Source organism: Nanorana parkeri, unplaced genomic scaffold (assembly GCF_000935625.1).
Source record: "Nanorana parkeri isolate BGI_ZX_2015 unplaced genomic scaffold, ASM93562v1 scaffold101, whole genome shotgun sequence".
In the NCBI taxonomy this organism is placed as follows: Eukaryota; Metazoa; Chordata; class Amphibia; order Anura; family Dicroglossidae; genus Nanorana; species Nanorana parkeri.
This window is the reverse complement of record NW_017306369.1, coordinates 1,878,574-1,901,304: the sequence shown is the minus strand read 5'-3', so window position 1 is coordinate 1,901,304 and position 22,731 is coordinate 1,878,574. Positions and strand designations below refer to the sequence as shown.

The following is a 22,731-nucleotide window of genomic DNA, read 5'->3' as shown; positions in this document are numbered from 1 at the left end:
TATATATATATATATACATACATACATACAGTATATATCACAACTTACATTTATTCACTAGACATTTATATAGCTCTGAAATATTCCAAAGGCAAAATTCATAGCAGCCCTTGACCCCACAGGATCTAACAATTTTAAATTCCTACCATAATGCACACACATACAAGCTAAGTCTCATTGAGGTGCAAGCTGATGGTGAAAGCAATCTGGATCAACTGGTAGAAGCCCACACGGCCAGAACATATAAAAATCCACACCGATAGTGGTTGTTGAGTTCAAATCTTAAATGCTGCAAGGCCACGATGAAAAACGCACAATATATATGTAAAGCAGTGAATCTGACATTCACTAAACCTCCACTACAGGTGCATATTCTAGGTGTATGTGTTTTAACTGAATGTTATTGATTCACTACCAGTGACTGTTGGGTGAAAGTCAAATTCACTGATTTATGACTTCTATAAATACACTTATATGAACCCCATATCTGTTTTTCAGTATGTTTGGCATTACACCTCACTATTTGCAGTTTTCCTAAGCCAATTATATTTTGTGAATCTGTTACATACATACCTAATGCCATTAACAGCACTCCCTGTTGCAGCCTGACAACGCTAACCCTCTATCTGTCAAAAGCAGTGTTGTCAGACTACCATGTGCACTCTTTGATTTGGCTGTTAGGCTGCCTATGTGATAGACCTCACTCATATTCAGTCCAGCGAGGTGTGGTGGGTTTGGATTCTGGATCTCAAACCCGAGAGATTTATTTGCTCATCTTAATGCTGAAAACTACTTTCTCTATTTGTGCTGTTCTTACCTAAAATATATGAAAGAATCATATACAATAGACTGATTACTATAGTATTGTTTTCCTTTTACAAGCACGTGTGACTTGTGTGCAAAGTCTAAATTAGCTTAGTAACAGTGGTCTATATGTATAGATTATATATACAAATATTTATTTTGAAAACAAGCTAATGAATATAACTATAGTCATAGTACTGTTAGTATTGCAATGTTGCAATGTACATATCTTTGGCACTTAGTACAGAATGGTAAATCACCGTGTCTCAGACATAAATAAATCACCTTAGGCCCTAGTCACACCTATGAATGGGGCTGATTGGAGGAATCTTTCTGTGAACCTCATGTGACCTCCTGCGGTCTGCGTCCAGGTGCGGTCACCTTCAGGTTTAGGCAGGCTGTGCAAATACTTGCAAACCACTTGGAAACTGCTGGGGGCAGTGGTAGCTGTCATTGGATTATAGAGCACCTCCTACTTGCAGGAGATGAATGAGGCCTGTAAAACATCCAAAATATTTATGCTGTATGCACACTTTGCCTAGGATATTTACCCAAATTTACCAATTGACTCTCACTTTATTACAGAATGTGACTGTGGAAATGTGACCAATGTGAAGTGTTCCTTGGTAAGAATATATCTTTTATAGTATAGCTTGGAATTTATAGTTTACAAACCTGCTGCAGTTGCACTGCTATGTAATTTGAGTGGTTATTTTAAAGCTCAACTCCATGCAAACAGCTAAATATACAGATAACATATATATTTTGGCAGCTGTTTTGCCTGCCAAAAGAATTGTATTTCTGTCCTACCAGTCCTAAGATTTATACAGCTCTGCCACACCACACAGCTGTGGTTAAATGAGCAGCAGCATACTGGTGAGCTAATCTCTGTCACTCTGCTCTCCTCCTATCATCAGTATACTCCTTGTTGGCACATGAGCAATGCGGTGCCATATTCTATAATTTGGTGTTCTATCCTTGCAGGACAGAATTACTATCCATTTGCCACATAGGTGGGTGTGTTTCAACTGCATGTTTAGCTGTTTACCTGAACTTCAGTTTTTACATAAAAACACAATTCTAAATTTCCTGTACCAGATCATGTTAGAATTTCATTATAAGGATACATTTTAGATTAAACTATGTGCTTCACAGGTGAACATTTTATATTGAGCATTATCAGTATATTAAATATATTTATACTTATTCATGCATTTACTTATCACATACATGTATTTCTATTTCTATATGTCAAGTTTAAAGGACACATTCAAAACCTAATGGGGTTGATTTACTAAGGGCAAGTAGGCTGTTCACTTTGCATGGGAATTTTCCCATAGCTTAGCAAATGTGTTAAAAAAATCACTTTGCAAACAATACCCAATCATTTGCAAGGGAAAATAGTATTTTTGCCTGCACATGATTGGATTGTGGAAGTTAACAGAGCTTCACCACATTCATAAAGCTAAGGACAAATTCCTCTGCAAAGTGAAAATTCCCTTTAGTAAATCAATTCTGTGACTACTTGTGTGTGCTTTTATTTCAATCGTAATCTATATCTTAAATGATACTGTTTCATAATACAGGACGCATTATAAAGAACACAATTATTATGTTCATGGTAATACAATATTAAATGTGAATATTTAATAAAATTTAAAAAAAAAATGTTTCTTCATACAGGGAGAATATCGGAAGAATGATACAGATTGGCTCAGTGCTTGTGGATGTACTCACTATATTTGTGGTATTTGATTTACTTTAATTCATTTTGCTTTGTGTGAGAGCAATACAAAAATCAGGGTAGGTGATTGAGCAGCCAGTAAACATATATATTGAGCTCTGCAGCCCAGATGTAAAGATTCACACCAGCCAAATAAGTTAGCTGTTTCTCATGCAATGACTGCAGCGCCATTGACTTCAATGCACCACCACACCCCCTCCCGCCCCAGAACAAAGGGGGGAGTTTACTGTGCAATTACAATGCGCTCCAGCAGCTACCACTCTGGAACGCACCGTTGGTGTGAACTGGCCCTAAGACTTGTGAATTAGCAGTAACAATGCTAATATCAGCACCCTTTGCAGCATCATTTTATCTCACTGCAGTGCAGGGAGACATAGCCTACATGAGAGTGGCAAAACTACTCAGGATCACCTTTAAGGTGGTTTATGGTGGTTGTAGTGGGCAATAGGCTTTTAATGGTTTCTGAGGGTTACAGATGCTCCTTTCAACTATCCTGAACCTGTTCGTAAGACCCTCATTAGCCTCCTTATTGTACGTTTTTTTTTTCAAATACAAAAAAAGTAAGAAAAAAAAGGCCAAAAAACAACAGTATGCAGGAATCAAATGCACAAAAACACAAATAAAATGAACACTATTGGGGCTATTTATATTTTTTTTTCATAAAAGATGCACAGAAAGTTAACTTAATATTGAAAAAAATTTCTAATTGGATTCAATTGAAATTTGTTTTATGAATCCTAGATGAAAGTTGTTTGTAACTTGTGTTATAAACATTTTTAAATAGAACCCTGTGAATTAAACTGCCCTAAACACATGCTCCTCTAAAACGATTTTTTTTTTGCAAGCAAATTTTGCCCAAGCACAATTGTTTCCAATGGCAAAATGTTGTGCCAGAATTAGGGTAAGGTACTTCGTATTATGGTTGGAAAAGTAAAAAGGGTTAGGCTTACTGTTTGTTAACATTAGGGTTAAAGTAGTATTCAAATCTCAATTTTCTTTCAATAATGAATCCAGATCAAAGAAATATACATTGTACAGCAAAATATTTATTTACATTTTTGCCCAAGCACTGACAGTCATCATGTTTCTGAACAACTGGCTCCAACTCTCTCAGCTCACTTTCCCAGAACCTCCTGTCCAGTGCCGATTATTACAAGGGATAGCACCGTCTCCAGCAGCTGTCCATCTACTAGCTTAGAGAACGGTGAAGGAGGTGAGTGGAGCAGGGAAGAGGGGCTTGCCTTGGTGTGTGTTTGTGGAGACACACACAGCTTACTAGTACACACAACGATGGCTCCTTAGGACCCTGCAAGGAAAAGGAGCCACCCTAAAACAGGATATCAGGGCCAATGCCCTCGGGGATCAGCTGATTCTGCTGCTAAAACCTTTAAACATCAAGCAGCAGCATCTATCGTAAGTGATTTTATCAGCATTTGCAATAGATTAAAAACATTTTGACTTTAATATCACTTTAATGTTGTTAAAGTGTATGTCCAGCTGAAACTTTTTCCTAGTTGTGTATAGAAAGAAAAATAGAACAGAGAAAGGTTTAGAACTCCTGTCAGCTTTACTGCTATCTGGGGCTCCGTTAGAGAGGTTTGCACTTATTTCCTGTTCTGCTGACAACATTTTACAAGACAGAAATTGATTGGAAATCTCCAAAAACAACACAGAAATTATTTCTTTATTAGAGTCGGGGGGAGGCTTAGAACCTCTGTTAGATTTTTTTAAAGTTTCTGTTTGGTGAAACTGTTGTCAGCAGGACAGGAAGTAAGAGTAAATCTCTCTAGTGGAGCCCAAGATAGCAATAAAGACTCACAACCCAGCTTGATGCCTGATGACTTCAGAGCACACAAATGGTTCTGAGTCCCCTGTAGGAATCTATTTTTTTTCCGGAAAAATTGCACCAGTTCATGGGACTCAACAAACCTTTTAACTTCAACTCATTTAAATTATATCACTGTAAATTTATCATTAAATATGACCACTGTGCTAACCTATAAACACATTTATTACAAAATAAACATCATAAAGCAACAAAACAAAATCACAAACAATCACATTGACACAACAATCCCTTTAAAAACCATGGCAATTAATTTAAAAAGACCTCTGTGGGTTGAATATCGTGTATATATTCTACATGTCTTTTTATTAATGTTTGTTGAATGGGGAAGGGCTCCTTTAAACAATTTCAACTAGAATATTGCAGAGTTTTTCTATATATGCACATCTTTCATTGGCTTAAATGTATATTCCTGTCAATCATATCTGTAGATTTGAAGGATGGAGAGAGAGGGGTAAGAAGTTAAACAATGGTCACAAGCTGGGTGGTTCCACTCTGTTTCAACCAGCTAATACATTTCTCATAGTTCAGATATATAGGTGTTTGTCGTCGTATGAATAAAACTGACATGACAGTCCAATTCGTTCTATTGGTATGTTTGCTCACACCAAAGAATGTCCATACATATGTCATACTTGATCCAGCATCCGCCAGCAGTAGATTTCTGCTAGTAACTTCTGCCAAGAGTAAATGTCCGTCAAAGGTAAGTGAGGAGCAAATACATATTATCACGCTTGACCCTAAAGACATAAATCACATAATGCCATATCCAACAGCTATCCAAATCTGTCACTCATTAACCATTCACTATATCCACTATATCCACATATAACATTTGTAATGTCAAAGTTTCATAAGGCAAGTACATTCCATTAGTGTTTTAATGGATAATAATATACTCATCATATAGTCAAGTTGTCTATGATCCGGATCATTGAGCAAGTCCCCAGTCAAAAATCCACAACTGGCCCAGCATGGCCAAAGACCTGACCGGTTTCACCAGTCAGAGATGGCTGCGTCAGAGGTATGGCCTCTGACCCCACAGGTGTTCTAATCCTTCCCTGCTATATCTGAAAATAAAAAAAATATGTTTTTGACTTGATGCACTTTAATATAATTTAGTCATAAAATAAAGGTTCTAGTGCGGATAACACTTTTGGTAATTAAATAGTACATTATCCTGGATATCTGAACATCAGACCAATATGAGGGGCAAATGAGGAACAGTTGGAAGGTATGTCACTATGCTGAAATGTTTGGGGGTAAAAGAGTAGTTATACTTAAAATGATATTAGCACTTATAAAAATATCAAAGAAAATGATATGATGGAAAAAGGAATAGAAACACGAGGACATACTAATTAATAATGTATGTTAGAGATATGCTATGCTCAAATATTATATGATATGCTCAATGTGATATGATATGCTCAAATATTGCAACTTGTAATATTCATGTTCGACATGTTTACTTTTTTAATATTTTTAGAGAAAGAAGAAGTGTGTGTATTTCAGGGAGTTACAGTGTTGCGTCCTGGCCAGTCTCTGATTCATTATTTGAATGGGGAAATGTGCTACACTGTTGAATGCTTACATGAAAAGAATCACACAACTGGATTTTATGCCATGGAAATATTAATGGTGAACTGTTCAACACAATGCGCTGCTGTAAGTATTAATATATTTAAAAATCTGGGCACACTCAGAAGTTAAAGCAGATGTAAATTTTACTCTAAGACTAAGAAAAAATTGCCTTTGCCTCCACTTTGCTACCCTATTACATGGTTTAACATACAAGGCTGTCAGGTACTTACCTAAAAAAACAGCACTGGGGCCCCTATGTGGTAGCACTGGCACACAGCCATGACAGGAGAATGTGGACTCTGCCAAAAGACAGGATCTGTGTTTAATCAGAGCTACTGATTGGTTGGATCTGCATAAACATCACAATCTGATGGTTCCAATGTGACTCATGTGTCTGTGCTCTAGTGTTGGTGGATGAAGAGAGTTAGGTGCTATGGTAAGGTGAGAATTTGACAGCATTATATGATGCATTGCAGCAGGCGACAGGGGGAATGGGAAATTAGCTTAGTGTTAGAGTCATGTTATACAAGCAATTTTGTAACAGCTACAAAATCACTTTTCTTTAGAGTTTTTAATGCTAGTAATATATGAATTGCAACCAGTGAAAGGTTTTTTTTGCAGTCATTCTACCAATTTGTCAATTTCAATCACTCATGTTAATAAATGCAACTGCTAGTTATCACTGAACAGCTTCAGTTTGTAGGTGCATAGAAAAGAATCATAACTAGCTATATCACAGTAGCTAGAATCACCAGAGAAATAAACAGAGTTTTGTAGCAACTACAGATCTCTGCTACTAAGTTGTTAGTTTCATGTGGACATTGTTATTGATTTTATTTATTCTTTCATGGGGTTGCTGGGAAATATCAAAGTGAACCTGTCCTTTAACAGACTTCTACACTTTCTAGTGGCAGAGTTGTTTCGATCTCCAAAACACAACCTGGTAACATTGTCTTATTTTTGTAAGACCCAGGAACCATCACACAAACTGGGACACCACCCCTATATATGCAGTATATATCAAAAAAAGGGGGAAAGAGAAAGAAAGGGGCTTTGTGGTGACCACTGGAGAATAGCAGTGAATTGATCCAACAATAAAGTCAATTGATTCATATATATAATAAAATTCCATTTTTAATATACTCAATTCATAATGTCTATACATATAAATATGCTAAAATTCATCCATATAAAAAAAATAACCTCCAAATCTTCCTGACGAAGCCTCGGCGAAACGCGTTGAAGACTGGAGCAAGCACAAAATCATGGCTGAACTAATGATATATAGAACAATTATGTACAATTAATCATGCAAATAAGATATGAATACAATGAGGGCAATGACCAATATATGAATTTATAATCATGGTTTCTGTGTGGGTTCCAGGGAGGTTATTTATGTTGTATACATCTATTTATGGTTTTTTTATATGGATGAGTTTTAGCATATTTATATGTATAGACATTATGAATTGAGTATATTAAAAATGGAATTTTATTATATATATGAATCAATTGACTTTATTGTTGGATCAATTCCCTGCTATTCTCCAGTGGTCACCACAAAGCCCCTTTCTTTCTCTTTCCCCCCTTTTTTTGATAAACAATGTCTTATTTACTAAAGCTGGGAGGGCTGTTAATGCCAAGTAGATGATCTCCTAAACCAGTCATCTAGAACTTTGTTGCTAATGTCAGGCCTAATTTAGGATTATGGAGTCTGGACCTGTACTGGTCAATATATCATCCTTCTGACACTTTAAACACACAATAAAAAGACCTTTATGGGATGAGATTTGTTCATGGGAGGAGTGTTTTTTAGATTTAGATTCAGAATGCCTAGCTACAATATGCTCCACTCATGTTCATCATATTTAAATGCTCCCACACTTTTATGACTGTTAGAGCCATGGGACTCCATAAACAACAAATTACATTGTGACTATGTCATTTCCTGTTATTATTAATCAACTGTAACCACTAAGACCCAGCCACACTCAAAATCATGGATGAAAATAATAATATAGGTAGTATATATAATGGAGGGGGAAGAGCTTCAACATTGGATAAGGATCTCCGTAACAATTAACTTAAAATCGATTATAATTTTTTTTTTCTTTCACAGAACCAGGTTTATATTCAATCTTTCAACAATCAGATTTGCTGTGGGTCCTGCAAGAATATTTCATGCACCTTCTACAGTGATAATGGTACAATGACTATATATGAGGTAAGCCTATTGTTAAACCCGCCATGTTTTCAGCTTTTGCTTCGTATATGAATGCTGTGTCAGTTATATTTGAACTTAAATGTAATATAGACAAATTATACTAAATCAGTTAAAGGGGCATTTATGAAAGGGAGCAAGATTATAAAATGACATGGTGAAACATAGCAAACAGACCAGGCTTCTTTTTTTATTATTATTTTTGCAATGTGGTAGAGATTCCAATTTTGAAATCTGTGTGTCATATTCATATATAACAAGGGAAGGTTAAACCATTAAAAAATATTAAAATATATGTTAAGAATTTGCTTTTGGTAGCGAAGAATCACTCAATGCAGAGTTACAACACACACCCTTCTATGTCATGCCCATTACTCCCTAATAAGAAGAGCTCATACTCTCCACTATTTGAAGAGCCACGGCTCTGACTCTGCAGGAAGTATATCAGACCTCTACAAAGAGATTACCGCTTCCCCACAGAGAGTCTCACTCCACAGTGTGCTGACAGGGAACAGACTTTTCAACTTTGGCTGTAGCTGATATTTAAAGAAAACAAACTGTCAGACTTTGTACTCCTTGTGTTTTAATGCATACGCAATGTATTTATCTCATTTAAACTCAAAGTTCAATTTGGCTTTAAATGCTAAACCTGATATGTCCTTATTGTAATGAACTAATTACTGTTTGTTGAGAGTGAACCATTTTATTTAGCCACCCATACACCTGATGGTGAAGAGCATTTGGGATGGGATGGGGGGGGGGGGGGGGTTGGTATTAAATTAAGTAAAATATTGTCTAAAATGTATACATTGAAAAATAATGATATAAGAAATTGGGTCTGGGTGATGGGCAGGCAGTTTGGCTAGGATTCAATATCCTGCTATCCACAAATCAACTTGGATTTGATTTTAAACTGAATTGATATATTTGCATGTGTATTGATATTCTGTTTCCAAAACAACTTTAAATGGGGCACTCCTTAATGTCCTTTATAAAGACTGACTTGTTTTTTAGGTGGGCAACTCATGGATTTCTAACTGCACCAAGTACGAGTGCACAAAGACTACAGTAGGTGCCATGATAGTGGGCTCTAGCGTTGTCTGCCCTCCTTTTAATGACAGTGAATGTCTAAAGGTTTGTGTTGTCAAAGATAAATATTTGCATGATTTACTAGCTAAATGAAGCAGTGCAATTATTTAGTAACTACAACATGTGTTTATTTCATAATTTTAGAGGGGTGCACTTTCTCCAGTGTAATAGTTTGATAGTAATAAACATATTTGTACATTTTTTCATTGGAAGGCATGTTGTGCATTTGATTATTCCCAAAGGTGCTGAATCTATAATTTTGTGCCATTTACACACTTATTCGTCTTAAGACCGCTCTAAGCTCCAAGTAGCCTTAACAAATTGAACCTATAGTGCCCCTGCAGTAGTCTTAAATGTCTGTTCAGAAATACCATGTGGTCAAAGGCTGATGGGGCTGACTTGCCATGATAGTGCAGCCAGATTGTCATGTTTAATATAAAAAAAATAACTAATAATGTTAACATAGATATCCAGGGTGGTCCTACAGCTTTCTGATCTGACACAATAGTAATGGTGTGACTTCCTTCTCCTGAAAAAAAATGTATTAATATTTCTGCAAGTAAATATTATGTGCCACTGGGAGCTTTATATAATAATCATGTAATACAATAGGCTGAAGGCTCATTCACATACTCGGCCCTCATGTATCTGAAATGTGATATTATGATTTTATGTGTTCCAGAAGTAAGAGATGCTCTCTGCTTTTGTCTATAATTGCTTATGCTCCTGGGTCTCTCATGACCCTGGGCAGTCATAGGCCTCTGTAATGGACTGTAGTCTGGACCAATCAAAACCTTTAAGGTGAAATAGGAAGTTTATAACCTTTTGGTTTCTTCAAAAATGTATTTTAATTTTGTTGCTTCAGTGATATCCTTTATTTTAAACAATGACACAGCATTAACAGCATATGGTAAGAATGGCTTGAGCACTGTATAATATAGTGGTATTTTGGTGGGAAAATGTAGGCTTGTAAATCTTGATAAGTTCCATTGGAATTCAGAAAGATGTAACACAGAGGATAGCAGAGGCTTAATAGTGCAATTCATTAAACATAAGAAGCTATACAGATGTCTAGGTTGTCTATTTGATAAAATAGGTTACAATCCAATTTATTACAAGAATGATATAGATTAACCTTCATGAAGTCACGGGTTTGCTGAATGAAAAATGTTGAGCACATTATTTTTTGATTGGTATTTTCGTTTTGTTTTAGAATGGCGGATCTGTACAGACATACAATGATGGCTGCTGCAAGATATGTAAGTGCACTAAGCTGCATTCTATGCTAGTTTCTGCTTTGTTTTGGAGAGCTCTGGTTCATTTAACTCACCTGCTGGGTCATAAGGAAGGGAAACGCATGCACTGGCCGCCCCAATCAGGTTGTCCTTCTTTAACCACTAAAACTCACAGGCCCTGCTTTTTTCATGGCTGACTACTTGGTGAATGATTTTAACTTCCTCATCATTCTGGAGTATAACTTTAAAGCACCAAAGACAAATATAAGAAAAGAGTAATAAATACACAATGTAATATGTAAGACATGTTTGTTCGCAAGAAAAAAATCCACCACATTTGCTGCTGATGTGAAAATACACATTATGCAGAAACACCATCTTATTTTTACATTTGTATAGGACATGTGCTGCTGATGTGAAAATACACATTATGTAATGAAATAATTTAGAATCATCATCTTATTTTCACATGCTTATAGGACATTAAACTAAGAATAACCCATACACATAGACATCTAAAAGGCAGCAATTTCTAAATGCTCAAGGAGAGCTCCCCAAACAATGAGACCTAAACATTGTAATAGCTCAATGGGCATTAGTGATTTTATGTTCTGCACACTTGAATAGATGGAGATTGCAGCATCGCACAGGCCTTTCCTGGCTGCAGCACTCATTTTTGGTAATGGATACCCTCAACTTCTCCCCTGCTATACCACGGTGCACATGGCACTTGTGTAAACAAATCTTCATGGTCCTTCCTCAATAACATCAGACATATAATACATGACACAAGTAATATAGCATATTATGAATTTAAATGTTAAGATAATAGAATGATTGATCTGAAATTACATACCTGTGATTTAAAATGTTGTAAAACTAAGGTTTGAGCTACCCTAAGGACTTGCATATGGCAGGTTACAGGTATTCTTTGTAAGTAAAAAAATATATAATATGGTGTAAAATATCTGACATCCTATTTTCTGTCAAATGTGATCCTGCAAGTATAGGGTACCACACACACACATAAAGTATCACACTCTAAAACAGGAGCCATCTATCAGTGCAGCTGGAGCCATGTATCATGGACTATATGTCATTTAAAATATACTATAGTAGCCAATTATCCCTTTAAAACCCCTTGACTTGAGCAGTCTGACAATAATTGGTATATGTAGGGTTAATTCTATAAGAGTGAAGAAAGGATTCAGTGATGATAAATTGTGGTGAGAGCTAAGCAATCTGCTTGACATTATTTTTAATAAAAGCAAAATGGACAGCTATGTAAAACTAATCCTCAATCAGTGTCAAAGATTGATATAACAAATAGTTTAATTGGACATTTTAACTTTAAAGGAAAACTATGGGGGTCAGTGCTTTTCCCCATAGTTCTCCCCAGAGTCACGGGAGAACACAAACTGGCGTCCTCCCGTGAACAAAAGCTCAGTATACCGCGAGCTACGGCTCGCGGTATACTGAGACCTCCGGAGACGGGACGGATCCCGACATTACTGTCGAGATCAACCCAGCTGCGTGATTGACAGCTGGCTCTGCCTATATAGAGGCAGAGCCAGCTGAACCCGCCCCCTCCCCCTTCCATTCTGCCAGTCAGCGCTAGAGGATCGGAGCGGGGAGGGAGGAATCCCTGCAGGGAGCCGTGAGTGGAAGTCACGGCTCTCTGCAGGGACAGGATCGAGAAGTGAGCAAGTGACGGTATATGTTCGCTCACTTCCCGATCTATTGAGCCGACGTATGACAGTTTCATTGCCACACATCGGCTTAAACTATGAGGCTGAGTGATTTTCACTCGCCTCATAGTTCTCCTTTAATGGTTATTAAAGCAAAATGTTCAACTATTTTTTCATAGGAGGACATTTTGAAAGTAGCCTTTAAACTTACTAACAAGATTCTATTTTACATTTATTTTCTTCTTTTAGTGGCATTTTGTTTATTAACTTTAACTTCATTATGGACCTAATTCACTTTTATGGAAGTCCACCATACTGGCGATGTTGTTTAACGCATAAATAAATGGTGTTCTATATGAAATTATTTATTTTACGGTTTTGTATTTAATGTTTGGTTAAATAACCAGTACAGAGAATAAACGTATAAACCCCAGTCTAAATATAATTACATTCCATTACATAAAGCTTTTAGAATGTTCTTTATGCAGACCATTATTGTGCACATTTAAAAACAATGTGAATAATATATCACATTTGTTTTTTGTTTAATTGTGTTGATTAACTAAAGTAGTACTCCATTTTTATTTAGTTAAGTAAAACTGTATTTACAGTCATCAAATCATGTGCACAGAAAATCCCAATTTACTTTTTAATTTCTAAGCAAATTATTTGTTTTTTAAAGTTAAAGTGTATGTAAACCCTAACAATAAAAATCATTTTTTTTGCCCACGTTTGTTCTGTTAAATATTCCATTGAAAGTGTTTTGTTATATTTGATAAGTAAGAAAAAAAATGATAGAAATATTGTTGATCCTGACAGAAATCCAGTGAACTTATGTGTGCACTCCACAGTCTTATCTAAAGCAATATTATCAGCCCTGTCCTGTACACCTCTGTTGCCTAGTGTGGAAGTGCTGCTCCTCTGTGGATACAATACAGTGTGTGAGCGTTACTTTAGTATGTTACTGGGAGGATCAAAATAAAGGAAAAGAGCCTGATAAAGGAAAACTAATGCAGCCACCACATAAAACAAGCTGCAATACATAAAATTTTTGTTCTTGGGTTTAGATACACTTTAACCCAGGTTAACTTAGATAAATGAAAAATGTACTCCTTTAGTAAATTCCACTTTTTTAGATTATTGCTTAAATCTTAAGCAATCACTGCAGTTGCAAACTATAAATCATTGCCAATAAAAAAAATACTGGCAAAACAGCTCTAGAAAGGCAAGGTTATACTTCAGAAGAAAAGCTACTTTCAAACTTAAACATGTCTCTGTAACATGCTACTTTAACAGCTAATTCAAATAATAACTAAAAGCATGTGCTCGGTGGGTAGGCCATCACATGTAAGAATGTGGGTTTGCAGCAGCTGTAAGAGTTGTATTGGGCAAGAAACAATAAAGCTTTGATTAAATGCATGCAGAGTGAGTTCATGTATTTAATTCTTACCTTGCCATAAGCATTTTGCTAAAAAATTGTGAAGTTTTATTTATTAAGATGGCTCCAGATGTAAGTGAGGAACTTCTGGTGTGATTCTTTGACCTTAAAAAAAAAGAAAAGAACTTTGCTTGACATAAAATGAAACAGATAATTATAAAGATGAATACTTGGCAGTGTAAGAATTAATGAACATGTTATATGTGTCAAAATGTTTAATTTGTACAAAAATCTTATATCCCTAACAATTCTGCCAGGTTCTGGAATGGGTGTATTACCCTTTACCATTACCCCCGTAGTTCCTACTGCTAAAATAAATTGTGAACCAGGTACTATTATTATTTCATGCATTTTACTGTACGTTACTAACTGTAATGACTGATTTTATAGTGGTACGTGCCTTAAGCTTTGTGCTTTTTGCCTAAAGAAGTACTGTCAATTTCCATACAAATTTAAAGGGTTGGTAATCACAAACCCAAAATACTATTTTATGGATGTTTGCTGCAAAAACTGATATACCACCAAATCAAAAAAAATGAAAATGGTCATGCATGCAGTTACAATCTCTGCATACATTTTGTTTTCTACTTATTACTGCATGTTGTCTGATAATCATTTTACAGCATAATTACCTATTGTAACTCAGTATGGTCACAATCAAAGAGAATTTAGCTGCAAATCATACCCATAGTATGATTGTAAAAATATCAAGTGTTCCATGTAGCTAAATGTAAATTCAAAATGATAATAGATGTACAAAATATCATGTTTCACATTAATACTATGTTAGCTTTCAGCAAAATAAACTTGGGTTTTACCTGCCAGAAATTGTACTCCTCTTGGTAAAAGAGCCAGGACAGAATTAATATGCAACAAAAAGCCTAAAACATGGAGTTAGTATGACAAGGTATATTCACCAGACCTTTATTATTTCAGGCTGGTGCAGCAGCCAGGGTACAACGGGGTTAATTTACATAAGTAATAGAGAATACAGTAAAGTTGTGTTTATGCCAATAAGCCAATCATCTGCTAGACTAAATCTTTTCTTTTAATTACTCTGCACCTGACTGGTTATTCAAAGTAAACATAATGTAAGTTAAAGGGACCCTGTCAGTACACTGAAAAAACAAACACACTGTAAAACAAGAGATTCCATACTTAGCTTTCTGGCAGGCAGCTTTTCACTAGAAGAGTTTTGGACACCACAAATATAGAAACACTTTAGATACCCAGTCCTCTGTGTGCTGTGGTTTCTCTTGGCAACTGTTATGTCACTGCTACTCTTTTTTTTTACAGGATACTGGTGTTTACATTTTTTTTACTGTAGCAACAGGGTACATTAAGTGAGCCTTCACTTTGCTAAGTAAACAGTCTCTACTGCTTTAGTAAATCAACCTTAATATTTCTTAAGCTATGTTTGGATCGTTTGCATCCCTTACAGTACTGTCTTTTCTACATTTTTCAAGCATTTAAATTGATATTGGAATTTAAATAATTTTCAAGTGTTAATGCTCTCAACAGATTAATAAGTAATCCATAAGGTGGTTTTTCCAAATATGTCTTGAATTTATTTGAATTATATAATGTATGTGCTTGTCACAGTAAAGATTTGAAAATGGCTTACAGCCATTGAGCATTTTGTTTAGATGCAGCGATGATGAAAATGAACCCAATTATGCCTTTAAGAAAGACCTGTGTGTTCTAAAGCACTGCATAAAAATTATAAATAAGAATCTGTGATGTGTTGATAGTTAGCCTGTGAGTTTTAATATTTGTTTTTTTCCTTCATTTATCAATTTCCATGAGGATTTGTGAGAGTACATATGCATCAGTGTGCAACACTGGATAGACTGCAGCACTAGATTGGAGTGACCTGAAAGTTCTAGAGTAATCTTAAACATTCTCAAATCCTAAGTTCAGTTTTTAGGTGTACATAGGATTGACACCAATCTGATAAAATAAACATTTAATTTTTTTCTTTTTCTCAAATCATATCATCTACAGTTATACAGTGCCCACCTACAAGTAACAGAAATACTTTGAATGTGCAGTAATTGTAAAACAAAAGTAAAAAATCATAAGTTCTGGGAAGCGCCAATATTTACAAGTTCCTACATCATTAAAAATGTATATTCCTTTGTCTAGAAATAGTCATCTTAAACATTCTTATATTATCAAGTAGTTTATAGGTGTAAATTATATCAGTGCCAATTTCATTTAAAAAAAATTAATGTTTTACTTTAGTTTTATCATATCATATAATTTATATTTCATCTATACACTATTGATCTACATTCCTCAGAAAGCTTTTAAATGTAAAAAAAAATATCTCAGAATTTCATAGAAACGCCAATATCTACAATTACCTACAACATTTATATTTTCTATTCCTCTGTCAAGATGTTAATGTAACACAGTGATCTACCTTTTGTTGGATTCTGGCTCTTTTTACTATTATATTTCAATCACCTTAAAAGCCAAAGGAATGTGTATAATTAAAACAAACAATAAATCAATTAAGTTTGCTGCGTGCATCACTAAACATGGTATTTTGGTATGTAATGGGCTGCAAACCTGCCCGTTGAACGACCTCTAAGGATATGAACTTTCTATCCCATCACTGTACTAATTAGAGGTGGTAAAAAACAGTGAGTCATCAACTTCATTCATGGAATTCAAGGAGGCATTTAGCAAGTGTTACTTTCTGTAAGAAAACAAGAACAATTGCAAGAGGCCTAATCAATATGTGTCATTTGGAGACTAGGTACAGACATGAGCAATTAAAAAGAGCTGATCTTTAAAAGCATGTGTGAGTTATGTTTGTATTCCCAAAAAACTAAATACTCCATATATGCTGTTTTGTTGTTTTCATCTAAATATACAATTTTATTAATTATTGCTGAATTTGATGTTCAAATTACATTTTCTGATTCTAGTTTTTGCAGTGTTTTAAATGGTGTGCTTTTTACATTTTTCAATGAGCTGGAATAGTCAGGTACAGGTTTATCCAACAATAACCTAGAGCAGTCAAATGGAAGTTTATAGGACACGAGATAAGATAGCCAGGTACAAATTATTTAAACATAAGTTAAGATAGTGTAGGAATAGTGAACATTAACTAGGATAACTAGATACAGGTTTAGTGAACACGAACTAGGCTAGTCAGACAGAGGTTTAATTTGAACATGAACTTGGATAGCTAGATACAGGTTTAGTGAACACGAACTAGGATAGTCAGACACAGGTTTAGTGAACATGAAGTAGGATAGTCAGGTACAGGTTTAGTGAACATGAAGTAGGATAGTCAGGTACAGGTTTAGTGAACATGAAGTAGGATAGTCAGGCACAGGTTTAGTGAACATGAAGTAGGATAGTCATAATTATAATATAATAATAAAAAAATGGTCCAGTAAATGGGAATTCTAGGGGCGCTGCCTGATCCGTACCACAGTCAACAGAGTACAGTAAAAGTGCAGGCAGGGCACTAGACAAACCTCTAGGGACAAAATTGATGTAAAATAGTTTGATAAATATATGTAATTATAGCAGATTACATTGTATTGTGTGTATTCTGTGTAAATGTCATGTTTGCACTTTTGAATTTCCCGCCGGCTCCGCCCCCCGCTGTGACGCCCGAAAATGAAACTGTAAGCCGAATGCCAGCATCGGCTGGGCGAACACAGCAGAGGACACCGCGGGCTCGAAGGGACAAGGTAAGGGACACTTTTGCGCAATCCCGTGTCTGGCTCGGGGTTACCGCTCTTGGTACTGAAAATTAACCCCGAGCCACACTCGGGAATACTGCCAGGGAGGTTAATGAACATGAACTAAGATACTCAGGTACAGGTTTAGTGAACATGAACTAGGATAGTCAGGTACAGGTTTAGTGAAAATGAAGTAGGATAGTAATTTACAAGTTTAGTGAACATGAACTAGGATAGTCAGGTACAGGTTTAGTGAACATGAACTAGGATAGTCAGGCACAGGTTTTGTGAAAATTAACTAGTATAGTCATTTACAGGTTTAGTGTACATGAACTAGGATAGTCAGGTACAGGTTAAGTGAAAATGAAGTAGGATAGTCATTTACAGGTTTAGTGAACATGAACTAGGATAGCCAGGTATAGGTTTAGTGAACATGAACTAGGATAGCCAGGTACAGGTTTAGTGAACATGAACTAGGATAGTCAGGCACAGGTTTAGTGAAAATGAAGTAGGATAGTCATTTACAGGTTTAGTGAACATGAACTAGGGATAGTCAGGTACAGGTTTAGTGAACATGAACTAGGGATAGTCAGGTACAGGTTTAGTGAACATGAACTAGGGATAGTCAGGTACAGGTTTATAGAATGTTATAAAAGTTAGCTGATGGGTTATAGAAAATTAACTAGGAAAGTCAGGTACAGGCTAATTGAACATGAGCTAGAATAGTTGTCAAGTACATGTTTCTAGAACATGAGCTAGGATAATCAGGTACATTTTTACAGAACACGAGGTAGAAAAGTCAGCTACAGATTAAATTACCATGATTAAGAAAAAGCAAGTATAGGTTTAATGAACTAGGATAGTTAAGTACAGGTTTACAAAACATTATCAAGGATCAGATAATGGTTTTTAGAACATAGTATTGGATAACCAGGTATGAGCTAAAATAGTCAGGTACAAGTTTAAAGAACATGAGCAATAATAGTTTGGTACAGTTGTATAACTACAGGTTTACTTTCTACTTTCAAACTTTCTAATTTACTTCTTTCTAACTAAATCCTAGTTCATGTTCACCAAACCTGTACCTAACTATCCTTTTTCATGTTCTCTAAATCTGTACCTAACTATACTAGTTGATGTTCACTATTCCTGCACAGTTTATGTTCAAATAATTTGTACCTGGCTGGGATAATTGGCACTGGTTTATGGACAATAAATAGGAAAGCCAGGAACATGTTTGTAAAACATGAGTTAGTGTAACCAGGACTGGTTTATAGAACATGAGCTAGGATATCAGAAATAGGTTTATATATAGTAACAGCTTCGAGGATAGTCAACCAGGATTGCTGCATAAACCAGGATTGTCAGTTTTAGGGTTATAGAACAAAAACTAGGATAGTCAAGTACAGGTTTATGAACAAACATTAGGATGGCCATGTTTAGGTTTAGCAAAATAAACTAGGATAGTCAGGTACAGGTTTATAAAAGAAGCTAGAATAGTCAGGTACAGGTTTTTAGGGCATACACTAGGATAGTCAGTGTATAGGCTTATAGAACATGAACTAGTATAGCCAGAGACAGTTTTATATAACATGAATATGAATACTTTGGTAAAGGTTTGTAGAATATTCTACTTTGTTTTACTTCATAAGAATATGCTGCTCACTAATGGTAAAATACCAAACAATTCCACTAAAATGGATATGGTTAACGATTACATAGGCTACACATTAACCCTAAATCTTTTTCTAAACCTATTTATTTATGCTATGTATTGGCCTGCTTTAAAGGGAACCTGTGAGGATAAAAATAGTGGGCTTCCATAAAAAAAAACGCAGATTCCTAAGCTACCATTTTTAACCTGGATTCACCAACTAGTGAGTTGCTGACCTGTAGAAAGCATGAGGTATGAGTGTAAATTTTCAGACTTCCCTTATTTGATTGTCCAGGTTGGTGGTTCTCTATGTAGAGAATCCAGGGTAAAAATCAAGCCTGCAATTACAGCACCTACATGTCTGTCCTCACAGGTTCACTTTATATTAAAATCAAGTTAAATTGTTTCTTAATTGCATGTGTTTTTTACTGAGCATTTTGTAGCTTTTTAGTAACAGTACAAATTGTTGACATTTCTCATCTTAATTTGATTAACCTGAACTTACTCAAGTATTTACATATCCTGAACAGGCATTAGGAACAATTTAAACTCTTGACTTTAGAGTCCTTCTATTGATCTTTGAGAATAAATAACTTCACAGTACAAGCATATAGAGAGGTTAGGGATAGTTTGTTTTAAATCTTTTTTTTGCTGCTGCTTAAGAATATGTAAATACTATAATGTATATAGTCTTGGCACAGTTCCACTTGGAGGTGGCCACACTTGTTGCTCAGTTTGGCTGGTATCGGACTGATCTGGCAACAATCTTACTGTCTGTAGTCAACAGACAAACAAACTATCTGTAGTCAACAGACACCTGTGGTCATTTGGCCGTGTACAGAAAGATTGGATGGAAAGGACAGAATGCTTGCCCAGTTACTATTGTTTCCCCTGATATAGGAGGGGCCTGGTTGTGCTTCTTCCTCCCCATTTTATAGGCCTAAAGATACAGATGTAAGGGATCCAAGTGTGCATGTTTATGTTAAAAACTCTACGTCAGGTTGGATCATGCCTCCTTGGCTAACCATTCTGAGGTCTACCTTAACACATCTTTAGTACAGTATTTTTTGTTTTTTTTCTTTGATAGTTTGCTTTAGGATTTTTAATAGTGGATGTAGTTCACACTGACAAATGTTAAGGGTTCATGCAAGGCATGGCTTGATGTGTGTATTATACAATACATGAAGCAGTTGTAGCCATGCTTATGCCAGTGATGTAATATTCTAACCACCAATTACAACCACCATTGAATTTACAACTTCTAAATAAGTAGGAGGAAAAGAAAAAAGCAAGTAAACAGAGAGAAAGATGGCAAAACGAGTTTTTAACATGCATGTTTTTATTTTACTGTAAGTAACTTATAAACTTTTAGGATTATTGTATTATTAGCATATATTACGTATATAGTGCAAAGTGTAATGCATCCTATGCTTTTCAGGCACAAAGGAGGAAAAAATTTGCCAAAAAGTGGCTGTAAGAACCACCATAAGGAAAAGTGACTGCATTAGTCAAAACCCTGTAAGTAGACTATTACAATAATCATCTCTGAATTATATATGGATGGTTGTGGACAAAGTTGACATAACTAAATATTCTATGTTGTATATGCAAGATGTACATGTAAAACATTTTCCACATATTGGAAAAAATGTTTAGGCCACTGGTTCCACTTAGGTTCCTATTCCTTTACAAAAATAAACGTTTCTACAATGTGTAGTTATAGCACTAACCCCCTTCCCATTATGTTGTGTAGCAATGCCTTTCTTTGCATTCTAACTGCCTGGTGAGAAATCCCTTTACTTTATGATATGGGGAGCATGCACACACTGCCCTGATTTCCCTCAATGCAGTGATTGGTACATGAGTGAATTATTACCATACCGAAGCATTGTGACATAAAGGGCAAGGGGGCATGTGTAACAGGGTGCAGTTATCACCTATATGGTATAGTCAGTATTTGCATAGGATGTTTTCAGGGGCTGCAGTGGGCAAACAATAGTGAATGGGGAAGGTAAGGGTACTGAAGGGTGCCTTGTACACAGTGGGGGGATTTTTCCTTTTCATAGAGATGAACTTTAATAAAAAGACTAATCTTTTGCCTCTGTCTGTACTGTAGGTGGAACCATGTAATTGCATTTTCTCATGTAACCACAATGTGGAAAGACGGTGTTTATGTTGTAGAACACTGTAGCAGGATTCCTAGGCCAAGCACCACTGAACAAACAATGCCTTGTTATTTCAAGCCACGTATGAACACTATAGCCCAGGAGTAATCCTTCATGATTAGGGTGTGCCAAATCCAGCAGAAAGTCAGCAAAACTGAACTTAGCACTGAACCTCACAAAAGTCTATAGGAGGTGAATCCCAGGATTCCTGACTGTTTACATACAGCAGTCATGAATTTGAGAGGGCAAACTAGTCAATTTGTGGAAAATAGGGCTGTGTTCAGGCTAAATCCTTGTTCATCCCGAACCTAAATCTCATCTCTTTTTTTTGGATGAAACTCCTCATAGGTCACAGGTTAAGCAATGAGATGGATTTGAAGCATTGTAGAAACTAGGGAACAAATATCCGTACTTCAGGCAGGTTATACATTATTAAGGGGGCCATGTGGTATTTTGGCCTTGCTAGCTCTTACAGTTCCTAAATTTAAGACACAGACCTTATTACTTTTGTAACAGTATTTAAACTTAAAAGAACAAAGAACAAAGAACAAAGAACATTGGGACATTGCCCCCAAACTCTCAGACTTCTCTATTGTTTATCCATCAAAACATTATCAGATTAGAAAAAAATAGGCCATTTGTTTTTAATAAGATGCAGTCATACTGTATTTGCAAAGTCAGGTACCACATGGATTTGGATATTGGAGTTGGCTTGATTTGAGTACAGTTTTTGTATGATTCTTTAACTTTAACTTGTGATATATTTTGAAACGTTTTTTTTTTTCTATTACTGGATATGGCACATTTCAAATTCTATCCATATTTTTATATTTAACAGATCACCGTGGCTTCTTGTGATGGCAAATGTCCGTCAGCTACAATCTTTAATGTAAACATTGATAGCCATATAAGATTCTGTAAGTGCTGTCGGGAAAATGGTGTGCAGAATCTGACAGTGCCACTCTACTGCTCAGGAAATGGGACTGAAGTGATGTATGTCATACAGGAGCCACTGGACTGCTCTTGTCAGTGGAATTGAACATGGAAACAGTGTGGCAAGTCCGCTTTACAACTTTGCCCCAAAGCACTCTATGCACTGAAGACACTCCATATAAACTCCGTGTCACATTAATTCTACACTGCTCCAGTTCCAAAGAACTCCACAACTCTTCAACAAATTCTGGAATGCATTTATTTAAGCTACACATATTCACTTGTTATACCAATTTCAAAAGTTTATAAAAATGTTTGAAAAAATGTTGAGCCTTGTTGCATTTTCAAAATAAATTTTAGGGAAAAAAATTAACATTTATCTTGCAAAGGTGGATCAGTCAGTATACTAAATATTTTCATGTGTGACATTATTCAGATTTATACTTGACTTGTGGTGCATAATATTGAACTTGTACAATATGTCTTTTTACTTTTGATCCCAAATGTGCCATGATTTCTGTGTTGTATCAAAAATGAATCTTAATGTGTCATTTAGGTATTTTATATCTCAACATCCATAAGTACACTGGTATGTCTACAACTAATGAGAAAGCAATAAGCCT

General features: G+C 35.7%; 1 protein-coding gene across 1 annotated transcript in view; it reads left to right on the top strand.

Moving 5' to 3' along the window:
• The window catches only part of OTOGL (otogelin like), a 141,789-nt gene extending 119,405 nt beyond the window's left edge, over window positions 1-22,384 (top strand). The window contains 9 exon segments of the mRNA XM_018552912.1: window positions 1,390-1,430; window positions 2,488-2,551; window positions 3,663-3,761; window positions 5,884-6,062; window positions 8,101-8,205; window positions 9,217-9,336; window positions 10,505-10,550; window positions 20,449-20,528; window positions 22,014-22,384. Coding sequence (XP_018408414.1) covers window positions 1,390-1,430; window positions 2,488-2,551; window positions 3,663-3,761; window positions 5,884-6,062; window positions 8,101-8,205; window positions 9,217-9,336; window positions 10,505-10,550; window positions 20,449-20,528; window positions 22,014-22,214 — 935 coding nt within the window. The 3' untranslated portion in view covers window positions 22,215-22,384.
• The last annotated feature ends 347 nt before the right edge of the window (window positions 22,385-22,731 follow it).